The sequence below is a fragment of the Manis pentadactyla genome, chromosome 8 (genome assembly GCF_030020395.1).
Source record: "Manis pentadactyla isolate mManPen7 chromosome 8, mManPen7.hap1, whole genome shotgun sequence".
Taxonomy (NCBI): domain Eukaryota; kingdom Metazoa; phylum Chordata; class Mammalia; order Pholidota; family Manidae; genus Manis; species Manis pentadactyla.
The window spans coordinates 96,452,773-96,480,122 of NC_080026.1; the positions used below are offsets into that span (position 1 = coordinate 96,452,773).

A 27,350-nucleotide genomic window follows, 5' to 3' on the forward strand; every position below is an offset into this window, starting at 1 on the left:
TGCTTTCGTGGTATATTTCTGTGGAAACCCTTTGCATTAGGGTGAGTCTCTTCACTTGCTGTGAACAGGGTGGCCTGCGCTGGTGCTGGAGGCAGAGAATTCCCCATGTGGAGCCTGGTCACCTGTTCCCTGGAGACTGTGCCATTTTCTTTCCCATCCTAGGCAAGCTTTGGTTACTAAACCAGCTGAAGCCCAATTTCCCAAGTCCTACTGCTCTTACTAACACTGTCCCTGTTTCTTATCCTTCCTGCTGTCAACAAAGCTGGGTAACCCAGCTGCTGAGGTGGGGAGAGGTGCTGTAGCTGAGGCAGATGTGGCTGATGCTGTTGGGTTCCCTGTCCCCCCTGACATGGAAGACGATTACGAACCTGAGCTGCTGTTAATGCCATCCAATCAGCCGGTCAACCAGCCCATTCTGGCTGCTGCTCAGTCATTGCATCGGGAAGCTACCAAGTGGTCTAGTAAGGTACTGATTAGCACCCCCCCAGTCGGGGCTGCTCCATATGCATCCAGCCATGTGCAGCCTTGACACACTGCATCACTCATGATCTGTGCGGGTCCTGTGAGTCTGGGCAGGGTGGGCATCTGTCTGTCTGCACCTTGTTGTTAGGACTGCCTTCACAACTTTGATAGGTCTGCTAATGCCAGATAAATTGGATTGCATTTATGTTTGGGGCATAGAGGGAGATGGGGTCACTTTTTGAAATGATTCCTTTTCTTACCAACCTTGTGGCCACTATTGGGACCTTAAACCTCTTGGGAAGCTGTGGATGCCTCCCTCAATGACTTGCAGGTCAGGAACCACTGAAGACCATTAAGAGGTTACCTGGCCTGACCATTGAGCTTTGCCTGCCACCTGCTGTCCCTGCTGACCTCTCACTGATGGCTCAGGCAGAGCTAATCAGGGAGAGAAGCAGCTTTATAGTGCAGGGCCCTGGGGGAGGACTGCTTGCTGCCCTGCACTTGGCTATGTGGCAGATGCTGGCCTTAGTGGGAATCCACAGGGAAAGGGGTCACTGACTGCTTGTCCAGGTGTTTTGGTGGGTGGGGGTGGAAGTGGGGAACAAAGAGCACTCACGGCTGCAGGTCAGGTGGCAACAGAACTTTGGCCTCAGAGACTGAGGAGTGAAGGGTGGGTGTAATCACTTTTTCCCTTTGAAGGTGGCATGTTGCAAGAAGAAAGGGTTTGACGAGTGATGGGTAATAACTAACCTGGGCACCACACTGTCTTCTAATCAAGGTCATGAAATTCGGGCATGATCCCAGGTCTGCACTGGAATAGGTGGGCCTGGATGGCCTAACATGCTCCTGTTCTCGAGACTTTTTCCTGTACCTGTTCTTTCCAGCCTCAATTACTGCCTGAGATGTTACCCACCTCCCTCCATGAATGATCAGCCACTTCACGAAGCCTGTGGAGGTGCTCAGAGTGCCCCACAGTGGCGTGGTCTGTGTATGCCTCACTGCATTATTAAGAAGCATGAGGGGAAAAATCAGTAGGGCCTGGTCTTTTAGGTAGTTTTGAACATTGCAGTTGTTATTTTTGCTTGTTATCAGCCAAAAGATGAGCCTTTTGAGGGCATGATGTACCTTTTGTTATTATGACCAATGAGGGTTTTAATGAACCAAAATGCCAAATCTAAACAAACTGCTGTTAGTTGGGGTGGAGATTCCATTTACAACTTGACTCATGATTTTTATTTTCCTGGTGCATCTCCAGCATCCTCTTAGCTGAAGGTTTCTTTAATTGAAGCCACTTAGCTGAGGGGACTGAAGAATTGATTATTGGCCTTTTTTAAATGTGAAAAATCAACATGTTCCTTTAGGTTGACAGGACAAATAAGAGGCAGTAGAGGGAGGGCAGGAGCAGTCTACGTCAGAAAATATCTTTTCTCACCAAGGCTGGAAAGAGATTCTTGGTTCAAATTCCAAGTCCAGCAGTGACAGTCCTTGCTGCTATCTGTAACAAGGGTAAGGATGAGGAGGATGATTTCAGCAACTGGAAAGGCTCCTCTGTATTCTTCCCCTCAGGCCAGCTCTACTGCTTTCCCCCTATAGAAAGAAAAATGCCTGTTTAACCAACCTCTTGGCCCCATCCACATCTTATTGACATGATTAACCTGGAGATGCCGAAGTGCTTGTTCAGTGCTGTGCCTGGGGCGCACATGTTGCCCTTTCAGACTAATATCCAGGTCTTCCTTTTTGCAGTCCGGTGGCCCTCTCTTTGCTGAGGCGAGTGCCCTGGCTCACTCTTCTCTCTCTCTCTGTTCCTCCTGTGCTATTCATATCACTCAAGAATAATCCTGTTATCCTCTTCTCACCCTTCCAGAGGGCTGCTAGATCAGGCTCCCTCCTCTTTTCTCTGTGTTTCTGCTTCCTTCGAACTTGGCCAGTGTGTGGGCTGAGCTCACACTGTATCTTTGCTTCTCTCTAGGGTAATGACATCATTGCAGCAGCCAAGCGCATGGCTCTGCTGATGGCTGAAATGTCTCGGCTGGTAAGAGGGGGCAGTGGTACCAAGCGGGCACTGATTCAGTGTGCTAAGGACATCGCCAAGGCCTCAGATGAGGTAACACGGTTGGCCAAGGAGGTTGCCAAGCAGTGCACAGATAAGCGGATCAGAACCAACCTCTTACAGGTACTCAGGAGTGTGAATGTGTGTGTGTGTGTGTGTGTGTCTATGTGTGTGAGAATTGGAGGTGGGGTATGGGAGGAAGAAAGCAGAGAAAATTAGGTGAACAAGGTGGAAGCACTTCAGAGTGGAAATAGCAGAAAGGGAAAATACATGTGTATCTGGGACAGATTTAGGAAAGTTTTTTCCTATTCAAATGAAGGAATTTTAATGCTTCCATTTCTGGGTGAAGGGACTCCACTGATTCTAGGGAGAAAACAAGTGCAATCCTAACTTACTGAATGCTTTCTGCATGCCAGCCACTGGGAATGCAGCAGTGGGTAAGTCTTACCCCAAAGATGCTTGTGGGATGGAAACATACTAAATTTTCCTTTTAGGTATGTGAGCGAATTCCAACCATAAGCACCCAGCTCAAAATCCTGTCCACAGTGAAGGCCACCATGCTGGGCCGGACCAACATCAGTGATGAGGAGTCTGAGCAGGTACGTGTCTGCTGCTTCTGGTTTCTTGCCAGCAGCTCTGTGCCACTTTGTAGCAATGTAATTCAGCTTTGGGGAAATTTTACCTGTGAATATTCAGTATGAGGGATGGAATGTTCGACTCTTCTAGAGCACATTTGTGTTGGAGATGCATCCAAAATGTGAAGGTGAAGTAAAGCTCTTGGGCAGCTTTTGTCATTTTACAGGTGGGAGATTGAGGCCTTGGGAGGCTAAGTGTCTGAGTCAGTAGTAGTTAGGACTCCACTCAGTTCTTGTCCTCCCTGGAATAGGTTTGGCTTTCTCGAGGTCTCCAGTGCCTGTTCACTTCCACCCATGTATCTTTTTGGCTGGAGAGAATTTCTCCATTATAGCTCTTAGGTGGTAAGTACCTCAGTGAAGATGAATAGAATAGGCTTCTCAGGGACCTGTGCTGAAGCTGCAGTGACAGCTCAAAGGAGGTGCTTCTCTTTTGGTTTCTTTGATAGATTGAAATAAGGACGGTGGGAGGGTTCTCTTATGTATGCTTCTTGTGTATGTATCTTGGCAACCACTTGCTGGGAGTTTGTCCTCCTTTCCTGCTTCCTGGAAATGTGGCCCAGTTCTTTTAGAAAACCCTCATTTTGAGCACCTCTTCCTCTCCTTGCCTTCCCTCTAGTAGCCCCTGCCCAGAGTTCCTATTTCTTCTTGGTGTAGGTAGCATTATCTTTTATTGAACTGCCAGACAAGGCTCATCATATGTGGCCTCTGTAACTGGCACTGTATTAGGCCCCATAAAAAAAATGACACAGTCTCTCCCCATGGGAAACTCAGATAGTTTGGGAGACTGTGTCCGACTTCTAGACCAGGGGACGGGCACTTCAGAGGAGAAAAGACCAGTTCCCTTCACGCCAGTACTACTACTTTCACTACCAAGTTTTAATACCAACAGCTCTCAAGCTGCCCCGCTCTTCTCTCAAACCATGGGAACTAGATCTTGATCCCTGACTTCCAAGTATTCTAGACAGGGTTTGGGCACTGGACTATTTCCTGTCATGTGATCTCTTCTGTCCCAAGAAAAGGAAGTGGAAAAAAAACAGGATAAGTAAGACTCATAGTTTCTGACCTTATCATTTAGTAAATCAATTATCAAAAATGTATCTTGGCAATATCTATGTTCTGTTAAATATCCTAATAAAAAAAGGTAGAAACTGACTGGTAGAATGGAAGAAACATAGGACTACAAGTCTGAAGTTTTGAGTCCTCATCCTGACTATTTTGTTTGGTTGGCAAGTCTCCCTCTGGGCCTCAGCCTCTTTGTTGACTAAGTGAAAGATAAACTGACCAGGAATTCAAGTCCCCAGTTATGTCTCAGACTCAATGAAGTCTCTGAAATTAAATGCTTAAATTTTGCACACATGAACATTTTTCTGGGGAGAATCCACAGCCTTCATTAAATCCTCAAAAGGTCTGTGGCTCAAAAATAGTTAAGAATTAAAAAAAAAAGATTACTGGGCTAATGGATTGGTAAATTCCTTGAGCTTCTGTGGTGGAGTACCAGTGTAATCCCTAGTCCTGTAAGTTTGTGTATTAGAACATTTATGTATTTGGATTTTCATGGATTTATAAGGTAGTCAGCTCTTTTTAAAAATCAGCAGTTAAATGTTTATGAAATATCTCTTATGTGCCAGGCACAGTCCTAGTACTGGGGAAGAGCAGTAAACAACTGATGAAAATCTCTGCCCCTATGGAACTGAAAGTTTAGAGAAAACCAGATAAAACCACCAACCTAGGTAAAACATCACTTAGTATATATGGGCTCTACCAGGGAAAACCTGGATGACGAGTGCTGGGAGTTGGGAAGGTGTTTGTGATTACATAAGGTGATCAGGGAAAAGCCTCACCAAGGTGACAGTTGAGCGAAGATCTGAAGGAGCTGAGGGCAAGCCATGGGATACCTGAGGGAAGGACATTCCAGGTAGAGGGAACAGCAAGAGCCCAAGGCGGGAGCTTGTTTGAAGGCCAGGAAGCTTATATGCCAGAGGTGGACTGAGGGTACAGGAAAAAATCAGTGATGCTCCTCTTTTGGGTTGTTTTTGGTGATCTTCCTAAACCAGCAGTGATGTGACAAGTATGAGGAATGTGACAAGTACAGGGTGAACGGTGGTCCACTCCTGTCTTAAGCCTGTTTTGGAGGCAGGGCTATGTCAGGCACTGAGTAACGGAAAGCTCCTTTTTCCTTGCAGGCCACAGAGATGCTGGTTCACAATGCCCAGAACCTCATGCAGTCTGTGAAGGAGACCGTTCGAGAAGCAGAAGCTGCTTCAATCAAAATTCGAACAGATGCTGGATTTACACTGCGCTGGGTTAGAAAGACTCCCTGGTACCAGTAGGCACCTGGTTGAACCTGGATGGCACAGAAACCCCTACTAAATAGAAAAATATTCTGAGCCCCAGAAGTGCCCAGAATTGCCAGGGGGTGGAAAGCCACATCGTGGCCTGACAAAACAGAAAGGAATGGGGCCTCTTCACATTAGAAAACATTTATGCTATTATCACGGACACTCTGAAATCTGTCTCCGTATAAAGCCTGTATTTCCAAACACAGTTACACTTGTGCACACTCTGTCCCAATAGGCAGACTGGGTTTCTAGCCCATGGACTTCACGTAAGCTCAGAATCCAAGAGTGAACACTAGCCAGGCACTGTGCTCCACCCTTGTCCGCCAGTGGACAGTTCCCTGTCTGTTCTCCTTTTTCTTGCTCCCATTGTTTCTGCCAGGCTCTCAAGATTCAGGGCCCAGGCAGGTCAGTTAAGGAAATCACTGTGCTTCCAAAATTTGTTTTGGGCTCTTTATGTTGCTGCTGACCCTGCCTGTGCTACCTGGGTCCTTTTCAGAAGTGAGCTTTGCTGCTTCAGGGGAAGGTGGCCTCTGGGGAGCCCCAACATCTGGGGCCTGGATTCTGTTCCTGTCCTTTCCTAGTTTAATCCTCTAGTTTCCCACAGTACAAAACCACATTTCACTCTGTCAGGTGGAAATCACAGAATCACATGATTGGTTCTGTGTTTACTATGCCCCTGAGCAGTGTCTGTGCTTGGGAAGCTGCCCACCCCACATCCCACCTCGGCCTGCCAGGGCAGCCGTCCCACGCACACACTGTGTGTCCTGGTGCGCTCTGCCACTGGAGAGGCAGGGCAGCCAGGCATGGTGCTGCCTGTGCTCTCAGCAGGGCCGCTCCCAGGCACTCCATGCTTTGTCACTGCCTGCAGAGGTCTGTGCTGAGGCCTTATCATTCATTCTTAGCTTGTACTGTTCTGAGCTGAGATGCTGCATTTAATTTTTAACCAAATCATGTCTCCTAACTTTTGTATTCTTCCCTGACACCCTTCCTAAACAAGATTTTAAGATAGGTATTTGTTCATCCTGTAATTTTTTTTTTTTTGGTATCATTAATCTACAATTACATGAGGAACATTATGTTTACTCATCCTGTAATTTTGAACAATCCTTTTTATTCATTTGAAACTGAGTCCTAAGAATTGGTGCTTGTCCTCCAGGAGTGTTTACCAGAAAGGCAATCCTGTCTGAAAGACACTCCTGCCTAAGGGAGAGTGGTACTTGCAGACTGCAATTCTGGCACTACTGGGGATGACTCAATGGGAAAGAGTCCTCAGCAATTTCTACCTCCCTCAACCAATTACAGCTAAGACCCCTTCATCCTCTTCTCCCTCCCAAGTATGACTGTTGAAGAGAGTAATGGGTATGTTTAATTATCACCATAAGACTTGTAGCAAAGTGAGAGAGAAGGCAGTTTCTCCTTTTTTGCACGTGTCACTGCTGTCTAAGCATTCCCCAGCACATGAAACCAGATTTCTTCCCAAAGCCAGAACTGGATGAGTAAAAGTAAGAACCTTGCCTGAATGTCCTTTCTTCCTACCTTCCCTGTGTTAGATCCTAACACTGAATGTGTAAAACTTAAGTTGGTACTGTACTCTCAGGCTTCCTCTGTTTCCTTTACTGATTATTTTCAAGGCCCTCAGCTTATATGTATAGTTGCTTACCTGATATAAATGCAATATTAATGCCTTTAAAGTATGAATCTATGCCAAAGATCCCCTTTTGTTTTTTACTAAAGATTAATTGAAAATAAGAGAAATCCTGTTTGCTCTCCAAGTTCTTCTGGTGTTTTGAGACACTGGTTTATACTGTGTGCCAATGTGCTTTTCACTAATATCAGTGCTCTAGACACAGTGAAGCAAATAAAAAAATTCCCTGAATGCAGATTAGAGACATCACCACTAAAAAACATTTATAAGCAGAATTTGTTATATGCAAATATTTTCTGCCTCTTCTTCTGTTTAAAACAATAAAGTACATTTATATACATAATGCTTTAAATAATGCGTATGTTATTTCAGCAAGAACTTTTCAGTCAGGTTTCTCCTTTGTTTTGAAGAATAGCCACTGAAACTAATCCTCAAGATCTGTAAACTAAAGATTTTTATTTAATCTGATGTACTGGTATTAGTTGAAACCACTGGTTGTATATTTCCTTAACAAGGATCTGTGTAATAAAAGACAACTTTGGGGATTATATACTAGAAGGAGCAGAAGTGACAATGGTTAACAATAGGAGGAAAGTAGCCAGATGAAGTGGATTATCCCCTGGTTGAAGTAATCTGTCTTCCTCTTAGAAGATTCTAGCTGTTATGGAGACCATCACTATCCCCTAAGAAGCTGAAGCTGTTAGATGTGCAGGATTACCACAAGTCTGTTTTTCATATTCTAAAGCCTAATACAGAACAATAGGGTTGTCGGGGATCCACCAGGGCAATGAGGCAGAGCTAGCTTTTGGGGACATACTCTACTTGCTTGAGGAAGCCCTGCTTAAAAGAGCAGGAGCACGTTCTTGGGACAGAGCTGGGACATCACTGTTTTTGCGTTATTTCCTAGATCTGGAAGAGGTAAGTGTCATTAAAAGGCAATAGTTTGTGCTGCTGACTGCCCTTGTCACTGCTTTAACTTAGAAAAGTTGTTGACTCTGGAGGCAGATTCCAGCCTGCTTGAGTTAAAGGGAAATGTCCAAGGCTATGTATTAGCTCAGTAATATGTGAAAACAGTACTGATGGTCTCATTTTTGCTACTCACCGTATGTTTACTGGCGTTGCCTACCTGCTGCACTGTAGGTTAGTTGGTTTTTCTCAAATCACATGACTCTAAGGACAATAAGACCAGCATCTCCCAAGGGTTCCTTAGTAGTACCACTTAAGAAATGAAACTATCACATGAATTCCCTTTGAATAAAATGAGCATCTACTTCATTTGCTTGGGATATATTCCTTTAAAAATTTAGAAAACGGGGTTATTCTGGAATTAGCTGGAATTCTATGCCTGAAAAATATTCCAATACTACTAAGTATTTATGGATCTAGAAGGTGGTGTTGGTGGTAAGAATAATTCTTGCAATGCTCAGTCTGAGGCTGGAAGGATGATGCTTAGAGAAAGTACATACACGGCTATTAATTAACTTCCTGATGTTAAGGAGCAGTTGGAATTGCTTTGCAGAAACCCATACATCTTGTGTGATGATACAAGACAAAATCTGATTATGTTCAGCCTGCTCTGGCACTGAGGCATGCCCATCTGAAAATGCTCAATCACTAGTCAAGCTTAAAAAGCTTGTTGCTTTCATCTTTTTATTGACAGTTTAGCTAGAGTCAGAGAAAGGATTTACTGGATTCAATCAAATTAATAAAAAATACAATTTAATTGTAAAAGGAAAGAGTGTACTTGTAAGTTTGAGCAGAAATTGCTAGAAGCAAGGGATTCTTGGCATATAATCTGCTTACATATGAGAAACAGCACAGAAATAAAAATGGACAGTCCAGATATGGATGGTTGAGATCAGAGATTCTGCAGAAAGAAAAGCAATATACTGACTGCTCTCTTGAGGTATGAACTCTGAAGAGTAAGACATTAAAAATGAAAAGCAACTGAACTGGTTAAGCAGCCTTGGGCAATGGGAATTTTTTGGTAACATCTTGATATTGGTTCCCAAGCTGATACTGGTTACCTACAAAATTTCAAATTTGCAAGTGACCTTTCCTATTAGATGGGTGTCCTGGGCAAGCAAAGGTAAGAATGCTGCTGTGTGGAGGGCTTCCTGTACCAGCCCCATCCACTAACCCTTGACAGTAGAATGGAATGAATTTAAGGGCTGGCCTTAGCATGACAAGGAAAAGGGAGTTAGAAGCTGAGAAGAATGAAAAGAATGGGAGTCACAAGGAGAAGAAAACTAACAGAATAAGAACAAGAAGGAAAGAACAAGCGCATATTCTTAACTTTCAGCCTGTCATCATTCTTCATGTCTAATGAGGCAAGATAACTGGGCAAAGGCTTCTAAGCCAATGAAGATGGGTGAAATGATTCAACTGTAAACTGACTTCCCAGCCATGATGATGAACACGGCTGCATCAGTGTTCCTGAAGATTTTGTTTTTGCCTCAATATAATGTTCTTCTGTCTACTTTGTCAGTATAAAAGAGACAACTACTCCAGTGACAATTACAACAATAACTTCAGGAAGGAATCTATTGACTACATAGTTGGAAAACACCTAGGAAAAAGGAACTCTCCCTGAAGACAAGGGACACAGGTAAATTAAAAAAGATTAACAACAGTGAGGCAGGCACATTTTCCTTACCTAAGCTGAACAGAGCATGAGACTGTTAGGCTAACTATGGTTTAAATGGTGTTGGATAAGCTTTATAAAACATGACAATGGCAAAGATTCACTTAAGTTTCTTTTACTACTTTAATTTGCTTAAAATCTCAAATGCTTGTGCTTGCAATAACTTTTTAAAAGCAGAAGTAGTAGTGTTTCCTTTTATTACCTTAAAGCATTCACTCCTTTCATACAAATGATTTTTACTGTGCTATCTTACAGCTGAACCAGTGGCAAAAAACTGAGATGGTATTTACTGCAGCAAGGTCCCTGTAAATCAAAATCTGAGCTTTACATAAAAATCTTATTTATAAAAAATACAATACCGAGTGCAGTGAGCATGGAGCATGGAGCAGTAGGGCTCCCAGCCAGGGCCATGTGGAAGTGGCCTTTGCTACAGTGCTTGCTTAATGGCACAAGTGAAAAGCTGAATAAGGCAAACACTTGAAGAGGCAGTTTCTTGTAAACTTCTCAGGGTGGGGGGGATTTCTTTTGTTGGGACAGATGCTGATTTGAGATAGCTAAAATCTGCTGTGACATTTAGCTGCACTTGACATATACATCCCATTACAGATTAAGATGGCTCCTGCTTACTGAGACCAGTTCACTTGTTATAGCAGAGAGGTTATCACTGTAGCTGTCTGCTTTTACTGTTAAAAAGTGCAGCCTTCAGTTGGTGCCCCTCTATGGAGGAAACTGCCTCCAAAATCTTCCTAAGTGAAAAGACAGAAAATTAGCTAAATCATTCAAAAGTTTCCTTAGCTTAAAGCTCCTTAAGAACCCTACATTGATAGTAGCAATTTTGTTCGCAGTGTGTAGCTCAATACAAATGCTTTAAGTAAAATACGTATTCCCACCCACTTGGTACCTATAGTAATAAACCATGACACTTGGAAAACAGATCTTGAGGAATTTTGGCCTCTTCTCATGTCCTCACTTGGAACTTTCCAGCTTTTGTGACATATTTGACTCCTTTAAATGGCTTATATTTCTCCCCATACATGTCCAAGCGGTTTACTTTTAAGCCTGTGTCAAAAAGAATAGGTAAGGAAAGAATAAATTATTACATTAGTCACACCAACCAATATGATATTTGTTTATCAGTTAGCACTACATAGTACATCTGACATTAACCTGCGTCCCTTCCACCACTTGGAAGCAAAGTCCATTCTACCGTTCACAGATGATAGCACTGTGGGAATATAGTTTTAGTTCAGATTCCTATGTGGTCGAGGAATGTCTTTTAAGGATAATTCTACTTTCTGTGGGTATAAATGATTCCTTCTTTGTGATTGAATGAGGGTGGGGCTGAGGGAAAGCTGTGTGAAATCAGGTGCTCTCCAAAATCATCGTTCCAAGACACTGGCCCCATAGTACAGTGTGAAAGGCAAACTGGAGCTGTTGCTCTTTCTAGAGAGGGAGTGTCGGTTATCCTTCTAAGCTCCTAATAAATCAAACTCAGAGCTTCACATAATAATCTTATTTATAAAAAAGTAAAATACCAACAGTGAGTACGGAGCAACAGGGCTCCCAGCCAGGGCCATGTGGAAGTGGCTTTTGCTACAGTGCTTGCTTAATGGCACAAGTGAAAAACTGCAAAACTCATATACCCTTAAACACAGGTCAAACTTATCCTTACCTGAAATAGCAAGCTGCTGGATCTTGAACTGTATGTTGAGGCTTGGGTTTTCTTCTGGCTTGGGTGCTCCAGACTGTAAATTTACCAGTCCTTTAAGACTTGGGAGCTTCTGTGGAGTAATTTTTCCCACATCCCATGTTAGTACCTTAAAAAGACAAAAACAGAAACAATCTGAACCATTTACTAAAGACATGTTTTAAGACAAGGTTCAAAGACACCACGAACTTTTGGAAACAAGACCTAGGACCTTAATGAGTTTTGTCACTAATTAGTTCTGTGACTTTGAGTGGAGAGTGAGGGTAGAGAACCAACATTTGTTGAGCCCCTACTTCTGGATATAGCACTATGCTTAGCACTAGTCATTTATTATCTCATAGAAGTCTACAATGTAGATTTTGAGTTCTTTTTACAAATAAGGAAGCTAAGGCTCAGAGGTCAAATGACTAGGTCACACAGCTAGTTAGAGGCAAGGTTGGGATTTGAACTTAAGACTATTTGATTTCAATGTTCTTTACACCATACCACCTTCATTGATTTTGTCTGGGCCTCAGTTAATTTTTCTGTAAAATGAGAAGACAGACTTAAATTGGTGTTTTTAAACTTTTAGCTATGGAATCTCATTCAAATGGAAACTTTAGTGTGGAAGCTCAGTAATACATAAATAAGAAAGTGAAGCTGTAATTCCTGATGCTGGGGTGAAGGTCCAGAGATCTGGAACTCTCCCTTTACTTCTCAGCTTTGTGTGGTTTCTGGGGTAGTTCTTTGAATCCTTATGATTGGACTAGGTCATCTTTAACATTCTATGATTTTATTAAAAACCATGCCTTTTCAGTTAAAGGCAACTTCATGACTGTGCTACTGAAAAGATCATATTCTTTACCCAAGGAATAAGCTGAGACAAAACCAGTTTTTATAGTTTCTCTGAAAACTCTGCTAAAAGCACACTTATGTAGGGTGAGGAAGCAGCTTTCCAAACATCCCTTGTGGAAGAATATGAAATAATGCTTTTAAATTAAAAAGGAAGAGAAAGGTCTTAACGATCACTTTCTACAGAAAATTTAACAATTAGCAGACTAAAATAACATCTTATATCCACATAATGCTGTACTCTTTGAAAATCTTTTATGTTTTCCTCATCAGTGAGTGAGTCTTAGGGTTATGAATGGATGAGTAAAAGCACACTGAAGAAAAAGTCTCACTTTTCTGTTCATCTCCCAGCAGATGCAGGATTTTGTCCACAGCCAGTGGCAAAACACAGCCTGGTATGCTCTCTAGGTTTTGTTAGGAATCTGAGTTTTAACCAAGACATTAAACCCTTGCCTTTGCCCCATTTACCCTCCTGCAGTCATGAAATGAAGACTGCATTAACACTTGCTCACTCTTGACTTGAGTGGGCTGTACCTTGGTAACAGGATCAAATGTATAGCTGCCTTGTGTTGGTGTCAGGTTCATATTCAGCACAACTTTTGGCATGTGAACTGTCACTGTGATTCCTTCAATAGTTTTTCCCATATTCTGCTTTGGTCCAATTGTAATATCAAATCTGCCACAAGAACTGTTCTCCTTAAAGCTGATGCTATGTTTCACATACACTGGTATTGCCACTAGACTAAAAAGAGAAAAAAAAGACACAACCACAAACATACTTGATCAGTGTTATCAGACAGCTACAGAGATGGCCTGAAAACCTCAGTCTAGAGAATCCTACCTTGCCTTTAACTCCACTATAGGGGCCACATAGCCCAGAATGGCAGATTCAGCATCTGTACCGGTGGGGGCTGAATACAACACAGGTTATGGTACCACTGCACTAGGAATTACACAATTTCTGAGAAGTAAGTAAATGAAGACAGAAATCTGAGGTTTAATTATAGTATAAACAATTGAGGAAAATAGCCTTAGTTTAAGAAAATCAATTAAGATCCCATATAAAGGTAACTTAAAATTATACGAACTAAATATAGCAGCTGTTACATGGTTAAGAGCCAAGAAATAATTCCTTTGCTTTTGAATCCTTTTCTGATGTTACCCAAATACCCTCTGATATTTTCAAGGGACAAGCCAACTAACCCACACTGCTAAATCATTCATTTAAATCTTAGCACAGAAAGAGTGGCTTGAAGCTAGCTAGTTGGGAAAATGCCCTGGGGATATACAGGTAGGTCTGTCTCCTTCTGTCAGCCATGAAGTCTACAGACTACGGTAGAATTATGGCATGGGCTCAAGGTTTTGCCCAGGTCATACATGGTCCAAAATGCTTGCTCTCGGGTACATACTTTAGTATATAGTCTCATTTTACTACTACTCTATACTCTTTGATTCAAGGTACACTGATTATTTTAGACACTTATTTTCACCAGTTCTTCCTGGGTCTCCTGGTGAGCCACGGCTAAAGGGAGCAATGATGAATTCAAGTATCCAACTGTCAGAATGAAACAGAGAAAGGGGAGTTCTACCCAGGACATGGATATATGATGGCAGATCCTAGTGATGTATTAACATACTTTTGTGAACTGACACGATATGATATGAGTCGGAAATTTCCATCTGGAGGAATAAATGACAAAACTCTTTCAGATTCCCAACGCTTGAACCGGATGCAGGGATGGAAACTGACATCATCTAGAAGCCTTGGGTTCTGCCAGGAAAACAGAAGACAGTCATATTCATAGAGTATAATGAATACAGCAACTCAGGTATTATGGGAAATTAACGTGCTCCCTAAAGACAAAGCTGTCATGTAAGAGTTCATTATAATGACCACATCAACATAACCTTACAGTTTCACAATGCTTTAAAGTTCACAAATACTTCATTATTTGAATTTCAATAGCTCAATGAGGTAGAAAACATGAGTAGTTTCATTTCTATTTCAGATGAAAAAAACAGGTTCTGAAGAACTCAAGGTCAGGACAATTTCCTGGCAGAGAGCACCAGAACTCAGTTCTCTCAATTGTTCTTAGTAGTATATCATGCCAAGTCTAAAAAGATCAATGTCCTTTCATATCAGCAAAGCAGTATTTCAGTAAAAGTGACACTACAGACCTGCAGAAGCCAGCCAGCCATTTAAGCCACTTCTGGCACACTTGGTAAAGACCTCTCTTCAGCCTTTCCATAAAGGACATGTTCATCATGTGAGCTTTTTTTTTTTTGTCTTAGTGTGCTATGAATATTTCTGAGATAATCTTTTGCAATCCAGTATACAAACATGTCTCAGTATTACTTCATTCAGTACTTCATGTGTATTAGCCACGCAAGGAAATACAGAAAGGAGAATAAAACTTACCATGAAAGAAAGGGAAAGGTCGGGCATTCCAGATAGCTTAATGCAAGCATCAATGACCCCCTGAATTTCTGCAAACACTGTAGATCCTGAAGAAAGAAAGAAGGGTGATAACATCATTGGAGTCTCCATCTCTACCAGAGCTATCCCTGTATATGAGGTGATGGAGATGCCTCCTGAGTGTCAGACATGCTGAAGATTTGCACATTGACTAACAGGTTAGTGGACAGAGGATCCATTATAGCAGTTAAGACAGTTTCTTCACTGATGCCTTGGCCAGTACTTAACTCTGGTTGAAATATGATAGTTATAAGGAAAAGCAAATCTGTCTTTAACTTTAGGAATCAACCACGCAAGACTTCTGGATAGGAATTTAAAATATTTTTAATAAAATGTTAAAATGAGATAAGTTTCTCATGAAATGGACTAAGCAACCTGTTGACTTTTAAGAAACAGGAGCCATTATTCTGTAATAATACAGCTACTATTCTGTATAATGGAATTTTTATAATGAAAAGACAACTTACTGAAGATACTGGCTATAATTTACAGTAACTCATTTTCACACACCAACTAGCTGTGTGACTTTGAGCAGATTACTTAACTCTTCTGAGCCTGTTTCTTATGTACAAAATGTGAGGGCTGGACTAGATATTTTTAATGAAATTGTATGATTCTAGTAGGGTACTGTTTTGTGTGGGGTCTTTTGTAGAAGTAAAGTGGCAGCAAAAGCATGGTATATAATAGGTATAGAGTAAATGTTAGAATGAATACATGGCAAGAGGGAAAGGTATACTGGGTAATAAATAGCTTAAAGTCAGGCAGCATGAGATCTGTTTGGCAGATCTCAACTAGTGGTTATGAAAATTTCATGTAATCTCTGGGCAAAATAAACAGATTTTTAATTAGAATATGAATGGCTTTCTGCTGAAACCTATATTGCCAAGGGATTTCAATTTTCTATTCAGCTTACATCAGCTGAACTGTTTTCTCCAAAATAAGACCACATGCACACAATTACCTGATTTATCTATAATTGCATCTATTTCTTCAACGACATCAAAATAGGCTTCATTGTTTGTATACTTTACGCCTGCTCGGCGCCATGGGATGTTGGACAGCTGCCCAGTGGGGAGTGTGTCCCCAACATTACTACTGCCTAGAAATTGGAAAAGAGAAAGAGCTATGCATAAAATGGTCATGAGACAATCTATTAGCAGAAAAAGAAAAAAAAGAAGAATGCTTTAGCTCCTTCTTTAATGTGTGGGTTTTTATTCACTGAAGTTGTGGATGGTTTCCAGAATTGTTGGAGACATATCCATACCAACATGATCAAATTTCTGGAAGATAGAAATAGGCCATGAGGTCTTCTATCTGCCAAACCAGGTTAAATTCTTTTACTTATCTTTTGCTTCCTGTGTGTTAACAGTAACCTAACCTAATTTCCGTGGATCAACAACAGAATCTCATCCTGTTGCCTCTGATGGAAAAAGAGGCTGGTTGTTTAAAAATCTTCTGCCGATAAAATGTCTCCACTGAGAATAAAACGTGACTAAGTAACCCTTTGGTATTCAGCTTAAATTCTACATGTGTTGCTGCCAAGCAGGCCTCAGTGGAGTAACCAGACGAACACACCTTGGCCTTCTCCCCTTTTAAGGTCAGCACACCCATATGGTGGCACTGTGGCTAACATTCAATATCTGGGTAATTTCCTGATAAAAAAAATTGACAAGTCTGAAAATAAGTCTGGTTATCCAAAACATATTCTTGAGCTGTGACACATTTTTACATTTTGGTTAATTTACATTTCCAATTCAAAAGCAGTACATGCTTAACAACAATAGTAAATGGAAAATTCTGAAAAGAGGCTAAAAAAATCTCTCTCTTACCAAAATATAATTACTATTAAAATTCTGGTATATTTCTTTAAACATTTCTCTCATAAATAGGTTGCATTATATTTTTTTCTATTTTGATAATTTTGCCTTTTTCTGATTGCACTTTAAAATATAGTTGCAGTCATACTATATATATAATTTTGTAGTCTAATTATGGGTGGTATTCCTACCTCCAATCTGTTGCCCTCCAGAATTTCCTAAAAATACTGCTTTAATCTTACTTTTTCTTGAACTTGTCCTGACACTCAGCCTTGTATAGAGGATGACTAAAGAGCTGTTGAATGATCACATTCTTATCTCCTCTGTTGTCCCATTTTTTAGGTCAGTGAACTTGGACAGAGGTTTACAATGGTGAACAGTATGCGTGGACTAGCATAAAAAATCTTTCTCCAGAGGACTTTAATACTTTCAAAGGAATATTGTCATCTGGATGTACCTAATTTTTAGCTGTAAGCAAGAATTAAATCAAAATTAGAAGCTTATAACATATGTACAAGGCCCATAACGCATGAGATCTCACAAATAGACTAATTTCCTATCTCATTTTGTTTTGAAATATCTTCTGCATGTATAGAACAAAGACTTGGAGTAGATAGTACTTACTCTTTGGTGGCGAGTCTTAAATTTTCTATCCTCTAATACTCTTTATAATTCTCTAATACTCTGTTGGGTAGTAGAATAATTCCAGTGTTATAATGCTATTTTTAATTTAATATGTTCCCTGGCTTTTTGATATAATTGATATAAACATTGTGTTAAGTTTAAGATGTTAAATTGAATTTATAATGTTTAATATGTTGATTTGATACACTGATATAAAATAATTACCACTATAGCATTAACAACTTAAGATGTTAACTGAATTTACAATGTTTAATGTTTATTTGATACACTTACATATTGCAAAATGATCACCACTATAGCATTAGTTAACACTTGCATCACATCACATAGAATGCCATTTTAAATATTAAAATGCCAGTCTATAGATTAGATGCTCTTCTAAGTGGCCTTAGATATTGGCTCATTCTGTTATTTTTTCCAGTTTTATTGAGATAATTAGCATGTAACATTGTATTAGTTGAAAGTTATAACATAATGATTTGATATATGTCTATACTGCAAAATGATATCCATAGTAAGTTTAGTTAATATTTATCACTATATTGGTTTCTTTAGGATTAACTGGGATAATTTATTCAGGGTTACTGTTATTATTTAGTGTTAAATGACAGTAATAATATTGTTGTGGTCTTGTCGAAAAACCTGTAAGAGTAATAACCAAAAGTTCTTTTATCATTTGAGAGCTAGACTTTTTTCATGGAAAGAAATACACATCTGTTTAAACAAATCCACTAACCTTAATTCTGGCCAAATTGGACAATGTTAACAATCTGCCAGATCATAAACAACAATTTTTCTTTTTATACACTTCTAATTGCTCAGTTCCTAATGGAGCATATTTTCACTTACCTGTAATAGAGTTGACGACAGACCGTAGAATTGTTGGTGGTTTAATCAGTTCTTTCAAAATGTTAGATTCAGTAGCCAGTGGAAATCCATTGTCTAACATTTCTTCCAAGAGCTCATATACTATGACCACATTATCCTTAATTGCAGCTTCTGAACACTCACCAAAGTAGTCCTAAAAGGTGTACATGATATTGTACAATGGAAGGCAAGAAGGCTTGCTACTTTTTGTTCTGATGGATAAACTTATAGTAGCATAATTCATTAAGATGTTGAAAACATGTAAAACAGAGGAAAAAAAGAACTCTCTAAAATTCTATATACTATTCTTCAATATTTTCTTAATATTTTCATATTGAATTCCTATTACATATTATGCCAGAAAGTACACTGAAACATTAAACCAGAATATGAACTATAAACTTCATTTGCCCTGGTTAGGTACCCCAAAACACCCAGATAAATTTTGAATTATTTGGTATAGTCAGAAGGGTAAGAGAAAGTAAATGTAAATGTTAGAAGATTTTGTATCAGTAAAAATCTTGGGACCATTTGTATGCAGAGGGCACTGTTGTTTCCTGATGATATAATTTGTAGTACATATAGAAAGTAATGGCTCCCATGACCATGAAGTTGTGCTGTTCTAGTGACTGGAGTAGCCAGCAATGTATACTACTATATATTCTAAAAAAAAAGGTTTATGAACTTGTGCTTAGTTGAAAAGAAGAGATAGACAGCAGACTATACATCAAAGCTGGATAATTAAAGAATATAATCATGTGTCCCACTTCCAACTAACTTGGGTAATTTAAGTTCAAAGGCCTGATGAATACCAACCTGAAAAGTGTCAGCAACTCGATGTAGGAACTCAATTACAAAGAGAGGCGGCACTTCAGACTGTATGACAGACACAAAGAACAGCTTATCCCGGTAGATACTGATGAGGTAGTGGTGAGGTGTTGAAATGACAGGTGGTACATTTTCAACATCAGCAGCTTTCTCTTGAGCTTCAAAGAAATAATCACAGACAGATTGGCTCACAACACTCTTCCAGTGCTTCTCTAGAAATATGTCACCGGAACAGTTTATGAGGAATAGACTGTGGATCATTTTCTGGGAGGGAAAAAAGTTTAAATTTAGTATACATCAAGAAGTATCCTTTTATTATCCTCACACCAAAATCAGACAAGGGCAAAACAAGAAACTACAGACCAATATCACTTAAGAAAATAGATGTAAAATTCTTCAAAAACTCCAGCAAACTGAATACAGTAAAAATTTAAAAAGATTATACATCTTGACAAAGTGGGATTTATTCCAAGAATGCAAGGTTGGTTCAACATATAAAAAAATCAATTAACATTAGACAACAGTATTCATGAAATAAGAAAACATGTAATTGTTTCAAAAGATGCAGAAAAATCATCTGACAAAATCTAACCCTCTTTTATGATAAAAACACTAAACAAATTAGGAAGAGAAAGAAAATTATTCAACTTGATAAAGAGAATCTATGAAAATCCCATAGCTAACATCATATTTAATGGTTAAAGACCAAAGCTTTCCCCTTAATATCAAGAACAATGATGTCCACTCTCATCACTTTTATTCAACATGGTACTGGAGATTCTAGTCAGGGCAACAGGCAAGAAAATGAAACAAAAGGCTTCTAAAATAGAAAGAAAGAAGTAAAACTATCTCTATTTGCAGATGATACAATTTTGTATATAGAAAATGTTAAAGAACACACACACACACACACACACAATCAGAGCTAATGAGTTCAGCAAAGTTGCAGACACAAGATTAACATAAAAAACTATATTTCTACACATTAGCAATGAATAATCTGAAAATGAAATGGAAAAAAAAATTCCATTTATAAGACCATCAAGATCAAAATACTTAGGACTAAAATTATTTTTATTTATTTATTAGTGATGTTCTATAATGTACAAGCTATATGCTTTTGTTAATTTTAGTCCTAAGGATATTATGCTCAGTGAAATAAGCCAGGCAGAGAAGGACAAATACCAAATGATTTCCCTCATTTGTGGAGTATAGCAACGAAGCAAAAATGAAGTAACAAAACAGCAGCAGACTCAGAGACTCCAAGAAGGGACTAGGGGTTACCAAAGAGGAGGAGTGGGAGAGGGAGGAAGAAGGGGATTGAGGGGTATTATGATTGGCACACATGGTAGGGGGACATTGGGGAACACAGTATAGCACAGAGAAGGCAAACAGTGACTCTGTGGCATCTTACTACACTGATGGACAGTGACTGCAATGGGGTATGGGGGAGACTCGATATATATGGGTGAATGTAGTAACCACATTGTTTTTCATGTGAAACCTTCATAAAAGTGTATATCAATAATACCTTAATTTAAAATAATAAAAAAGACCTAAAAAATGGGAGGACATTTTATGTTCATGGATTGGAAAACAATATTATAATCAAATACACAGCAAAGAAAATGAATCAACTATTGCTACATGAAACAAGTATGGTCAAATCTTACAAACACAATATTAAACAAAGCCAGATACAGAAGGATACACACAGCACGATTCCATTTATACGAAGTTCTAAAATAGGCAAAACTATAATCTAAGAAATCAAATGGCTGATTTATGGAGATGGGTGGTGACTGAGTGTGGCTCAAGGGCAGTCTTCAAAGGTAACGTTATTTCTTGATCTAGATGATGGTGACATTTTGTGACAATTCACTGAGCTTTATGTTACGACTTGTATATTTTCTGAGTGTTATGCTTCATATAAAAAGGTCATTGTCCTTGCAATATGGAGGAATGTGGAAGAATGTCTAATTAACTTGTTCCTGTCTTTTATATGGTTAATATCAGTATCAGGAGTTTAGTTTACTGGTCCATTTACAATCTCCGAATACAGTTTCTATGTATGATGAAGATAAATCCCAAAGAGGAAAGGAAGACTTTCCAGAATGTTTCTACTCAATATTCTGTTGATATAGAAAACAATAATATCAACCTGACCAATTCTTTTTAAAGGAAATAATTTATTTTATGAAAGCAGTTGACATTTAAGGACTCTTTGGTGATAATTTCCCATTCCCATTTGGCACCTGTTCAATAGTTATCAAGCAAATAAAACAAATTACTAAGATGTATTTTTAATAATTACTGTATTAATCAAGTATGAAAGTTACTAATAGTTTAGGGTCCCTGTTAATTAGAAATGAAAAAATGTTTCTTTGGGGCTTTACAATTAGCACACATAAAGTAGCGGGTGGGAGGGGGGGGACACAGGAAAGGCAGTACATACAGAGAAGACAAGTAATGAATGATTCTATAGCATCTTACTATGCTGATGGACAATGACTGTAATGGGGTATGTGGGAGGGACTTGATAATAGGGGAAGTCTAGTAACCATAATGTTGTTCAAGTAATTGTACATTAAGATACCAAAAAAAAAAATGTTCCTTTGTTCAAAGCCATCTCTATTAAGCAAAGCAACCAACTTGAGTTGGCAACAATAAACTATGACGCTTTGGGCTTACTAATTTTTTTCAGATTAACATCCGAAACCTGCTGGATTTTCCTATTTTATCTAGTCAGATGCTTTAATAGGTCTGCTTTATGTTAGCCATGTATTTCTCTTTTGGTGTTAAAACAGGACGATTGTAATTCAGACTAATTATAATTTCTGCTGATACTCTTTTCTTTTTAAAAATGAAACAGGATATCGAGTGATAAGATGTACAAAAAAATTTCTATTAGGACACAATGGAATACAATCTTCATTTGAAACAAAGTGTGGCTTAAAGTGGAACACTGCAATCAACTCAAGGAGACCCAGATTTATGTACTTCAGGTTAGCGAGCTATGGAACATGGCATCCTCTGCAAAAATTAATCTTCAGTTCCATTCAAAGTGTTTTATTCATTAAGGAAAAATGAATAAATAGTACTGAAAAAGTACTGAGTACTTATTGTGGGCCAGAATCTATATTAGGCACTTACGTACATTATCACATTTAATCTTCACAACTCAGTGCTATAAATGATGGTTTTATCCCCACTTTATAGATGACAATGTCTTGGAAATGTTAAGTCAGTTATCTAAGATCATACAGTAAGTAATCTGAGTTAGGATTCAAACCCAGACCCAGCAAAGTCTAGAGCTCCTATTCTTACTCTACTCTTAGAGCCTAATTTTAGCAGCATGTTCTAATGTAGCACTGTCCAATAAGATGGACATTTCCTATATATGTGCTGTCCAATATAGTAGCCACTACTCATATGTAGCTGTCGAGCACTTGAAATGTGGCTAATGCAGCTGATATGGTTATACTAGACTAGGCAGTAAATGTGCTGTTTCAGGTTATAATTTAACAGAAAGAGTTGAAGGATACGCTTCTGGTTTAGTTAGAATCTAAAATGTGTTCTAATAAATTATTTGAACAGAAATTGTATTTAAAAGAGCAGACATAGGTTTCCTCTTAAACCTTTAATCCAATAGAAAAGTATAGTTCACAAAGATCTGTGGTACTTTACTGCCATCATACACCCCAAAAGAGCTGCTTGTTCTTAAAGCAAGTGACTACAGTTTATTTTAAGGGCCAGGTTTCTACTCATCCTCTTAAGCGCTGAAAAATTCTTTCCAGGAAAATTTTCCATGAAAGTTGTTTTCATTGGCAGTAGCTAAAGTCTCAGAAGAATACAATAACTTAAACAGGCCGTCTGGATTTATTATTGTTATCCTTAGTGCTGAGATGAAAGCGTAACACTTGTAGCTCTCAACAGTGCTTAGCTTTAAACTCATCTTAACTTTCTATTATGGGAAAAGACAGCTTATTTCTTCTATCCATATTATGACCAAGGGCCTAAAGCATATAACAAACACCACACATGCAGCCATGTAAATTAGCCTGTTTCTTTAAACTTATCTTTTTAGTGGCTGCAGTTGCTTCTCTCATTATTTTAATAAACTTTTAGGGAAAGCTACAGACTCACCAGCACCACAACTATCTTAAAGATCCTTGTGATTTTTGAGTCTGAAGACAGAATCCTCCCAGCTTATTTTAAAGCCATTTGAGCAACTTTGTCCAGAAACAGTTCCATTAGAACTTTTAGAGCTTGACTGCAGCTGAAATACTTCATAAGTCCTCTTTACCAAATGTTGAAAACATTCATCCTGATGATTCACAAGCAATGCAATTACAATACAGACAGTCCCTGACTTATTGATCATTCAATTCAATGATTTTTCAACTTTTTGAGGGTGGAAAAGTGATACAAATTCAGTAGAAACTGTCTTTGAATTTTGTATTTTGATCTTTTCCTGGGCTAGCAATGAGGTATGATGTTCTCTTGTGATGCTGCAGCCGCAGTGAGCTGCAGCTCCCAGTCAGGAGCATAAACAACTGATACACTTGAAACCATTCTGTAGCATAAAACCATTCTGTTTTTCACTTTTAGTACATATTCAATAAATTACATGAAATACTTAACATTTTGCTAGAAAATAGTCTTTGTTAGAAGATTTTGCCCAACTGTAGGCTAATGTAAGCATTTGGAGCACATTTAAGGTAGGTTAGGCTAAGCTATGAAGTTTGGGAGGGTAGGTCTATTAATGCATTTTTCGACCTAATGATATTTTCAACTTATAAGGGGGTTTAACAGGATATACCCGACTGCACATTGAGGAAGATCTGTAGTCAAAATATTTTTGGAAGATAATGTCTAAAAAAGAAAACATATTCCTTCTATATACAACAGAAGAGAGGCATAGAAGGGCCTATATCCAAGATGAGAGAATGAGACCAGAAAGAATCTAGTTCTTCTAATTCTCATTCAATATTTTGACCATTTATTCATTCATCAAGTAGTTGTGAATATGTTTTATATATTAAGCAATGGAGATACAAGGCTGAGCAAAATAGAGTCCGTGAACTTCAGCGTTTAGAATTCAGCAAAGAAGGCAAAACACCTTAATACAGTAAGATGTAACTCCTACTATGATAGGAGAAATACAATATGCTATAGAAATCTGTAAGGTTTCGAGAGAGAACACAAGGCAAAGAAACCCAGTACAAATGAACAACTTTAGAAGGTAGAGGGAAGTGGTGAAATGAGACTGGAGAAGGAGATAAGCAGAAATTGGTTCACTTTATTCTCAGTGAAATATAAAGACATTTTTAATGTTTTTTTGCAGGGGATTTATGTAACCCAATTGACAGTTTTCAGAAAGACTACACTGGAAATTGGATAATACATCAACTGGATATCGTGACACCAGTTGAGAGATGAATTATGGTGTTTGCCTGGTCTAAAGTGTTGACAGTAGGGAAGGAATAAAATGGAAAGATAAGAGAACATTTGAGCTTGAGCAAAGATTAGGTGGAGATGGTGTGGAGATGAGGGGAAAATCAGGCATTTAGCCCTGGTGCCTTATAACCTGACAGAATCTGGATATATTTGACCCAAAGGGATATATTCAAAGGCTATTGTATATATGGGTCTGGTGCTTCAGAGAAACTGGGTTGGAGATAAGATTTGTGAGTGATCACAGTTTTTATTAATGGGAATTGTAACAAGAAGGAGAATACAATTACAAAGCGAGAATGTGCATAGAAAGAAGAGAGTCCACAGAACTCCAACATCTGAGTGGCAGGTTGATCAAGGAAGTGGACCTAAAATGAGACTAAGAAGATGTGGTTTCAGAGGGATAAGAAAAAAATGGGGAAGGGTAATGGTTTTTAGTAACAAGACTGTTAGTGTGTTTCCAGAAGAATGGAGTAGTAAACATTTTAAACAGCACAAAGAGGTCAATCTACAAGACGAAACAAAACTATTTCTTTAAAGGTGTTTCTCAACTTTCTTTTTATTAGTATGTGCTATGGGACCTTTTCAGATTCCCCTTCAGTCACTCTCCCATAAAATTTTAATACTGTATATGTATCTGTATATCTCTTTTATTCTGTAAATACACTTGTGCTTTATACATTTAAAAAGTATGATTTTTTGGCCTCTCAAGAGGCAAATTTGTCCCCATTGAGAATATATGATTTAACACATAGAGAACACTGGGGATTTTAGTAAAAGTACTTTCAATGGTAGTTCAGTGGAATGCTGGAAACAAGACAGACTGCATTCAACAAGAAATAAATAGCAAGTGTAAAAAACAGAGGTAAGGAAAGTAGATGATACATTCAAGAATGCTAGCTGTGAAGGGGATAAAAAGACAAGAAAGTAAGTGGGAATGGTTCATAAGGTAAAGGAAGAATATTCTTTAAATGCTGAAAGAAAAGTGTGAACAGACGCTGAAGGCTGATGATGTAGGAGAGGGAGTAAGTGAAAAAGAGGACCCTAGGAAGGTAGGAGAGGATGTTATTGGGAGACTAGGTGAATGGATTTGCCTTCCTTAAAAGCAGAAGGGACACTTTTTCCTCTAAACAAAATGGAGAAAGATTTGTGTATTTGGCTGCGGGAAGATGATGGCTTTTATTTTCTCTTTGTAATGGGAGAGATCATTTGTAGACAGAGAATTCCTCTTCTTTACAAATACCATATGCTACTCATAAATTAGGATATTATTGAGCTACTTAAAAAATATCTAACCTGCAAGGAACTCCAATAGTATGTTGAATGTTTAGAAACAAATAGTAAAAATCCTAAGATTAAGTAAGAAAAGCTAACCTCACTGCAGAAAGCTTTCCTACTAAAAATATGTAAATTCCAGGCAATTCTTTATTCACCTCGTTCCTCACATTTCCTATGGTCTCAATTCAGTGTCATCCTTTCTTTACAAAAGCAATTGTTCCGCTTGTAATTTTTATCCCATTCCTTTCCTCTCTTCCTGGGTCTTACCTCCTCTTTCTTCAATCTTTAACCTTACACATTAGTCACTTGCTTTCTGCCTCAAAACTTTATGTATCTTGTATTCTTTAAAACAAACAAACGCCAAACTTTTCCGGGATGTTGCCACCATCAATAATCTTTTGTGTCATGCTCCAAATGAAGAAGGATTAGTCTACACTTGCAGTTCCTCCTCACAGTAAAGGACTTTATTAAAGAATGTTTCTCAAATGGCCTAATGACTTTCTAATCATTAAATCCATCGACCTTTTTCCAGACAACTTCCTTCTTTGACCCCTGCAGCATTTCAGGTCACTGATACCTTTCCCCAAAAGAAAATAAATACTTCTTACTTTATTATATGTATCATCACCTGTCTTGGTTCTCACCTTTAAAGGTTTTTTCCAGTTTACCTCCCAGACTTTTTTCTTTTAATTTTTCTACCATCTCCACCTAAGCCCCTGTTTCAAACTGAGGTATCTTTAATAAGATCACAAAATTCTTCTTTCTCATGTGAGGTCTCCTAATTTTATAGTGGCATCACCTTCTTCTCATATAGACTATAAGCTTCAGCTTCTGCTTCAATCGAAATCCACCAAATGCGACCAGCCACATCGCTCGCTCATCCCTTTCCCACACTCACTGCAACCTCCGCAGTTTGGATTACCGTCACCTCTCTCCTGAATAACTCCAACACCTCCTCATTGTGTTCACCACTCCAGGCTCTTCCAGGTGCCACCCTAACAGGACGATCGCTCAGGCCAATCAGGGCTGAGGTCCGAGTCGTCGGTCCTCCAGCTCACTGTGGTGACAAGACCTTTCTCCCGCGATGGAGCACGGAGACAAACCTCAGTGAGCCTGAACCTCTTGGGCGTGGGACCTGAGGCCACCGGGCTGCAGGTGCACCGCTCCCTTCCAGCCCTGCTGGCCAGAAAGCCAGGAAGGCCGACAGGGAGGCGCGGCCCCGGACCACAGCAGCGGAGACACGCCTGCAGCTCAGGCTGCAGACCCAAGAGCCTCCGCTACTTGGCCTGCTCCCCAGTTTTTGAGCTGTCCCCAGTCCGCAGACTCCTCGCCCCTCACACTCACCCCGACACCTGAGCCAGGTAGTGATTCGGCGCCGGGTCCTCTCCGGACCGAAGCTGAGAGCTGCGGAGAAGGCCGTGAGGGCCCCGCCGCTGGAGTGTCCAGTAGATTGCCTGACTAGCAGCTTCAAAGGAACCTACTCGGTCTACAGTATTGGAAAGGTTAATTAAGCAGGAAGACGTTGAACGAGAAGAAAGGCGATTGTTCAAGATTAGGATCTAAGTGTTAGATCGCCCTGAATCTATACGAGTTTTTCTTTTCCACACCATCTGGACTCAGGCGTTCGGCGCGCGGCCTAACTCAGTCTTGGGTCCCCCTACAGCCGGC

The 27,350-nt window shown here is 39.4% G+C and overlaps 2 protein-coding genes across 5 annotated transcripts in view; one reads left to right on the forward strand and one right to left on the reverse strand.

The window, feature by feature from the left end:
- Positions 1-7,474, forward strand: part of VCL (vinculin) — a 98,494-nt gene extending 91,020 nt beyond the window's left edge. For 2 of the 4 annotated variants that reach the window (XM_036928606.2, XM_036928608.2), the window contains exons 19-22: positions 263-466; positions 2,432-2,635; positions 3,007-3,111; positions 5,331-7,474. In XM_036928606.2, the coding sequence (XP_036784501.1) occupies positions 263-466; positions 2,432-2,635; positions 3,007-3,111; positions 5,331-5,477 (660 nt within the window). In that variant the 3' untranslated portion in view covers positions 5,478-7,474. The remainder of the gene's footprint in view (positions 1-262; positions 467-2,431; positions 2,636-3,006; positions 3,112-5,330) is intronic. The other 2 variants (XM_036928609.2, XM_036928610.2) reach the window with 1 other exon arrangement.
- A 2,409-nt stretch (positions 7,475-9,883) lies between these two features.
- On the reverse strand, positions 9,884-27,330 carry AP3M1 (adaptor related protein complex 3 subunit mu 1). The gene is made up of 9 exons (XM_036928732.2): positions 27,027-27,330; positions 18,936-19,211; positions 18,102-18,273; positions 15,752-15,889; positions 14,734-14,819; positions 13,952-14,085; positions 12,849-13,056; positions 11,448-11,592; positions 9,884-10,834 (listed from the first exon to the last, which is right to left on the reverse strand). Exons 2-9 carry the CDS (start codon positions 19,206-19,208, stop codon positions 10,734-10,736), a joined length of 1,257 nt encoding a protein of 418 aa, XP_036784627.1. The 5' UTR covers positions 19,209-19,211; positions 27,027-27,330; the 3' UTR covers positions 9,884-10,733.
- Positions 27,331-27,350: the final 20 nt, after the last annotated feature.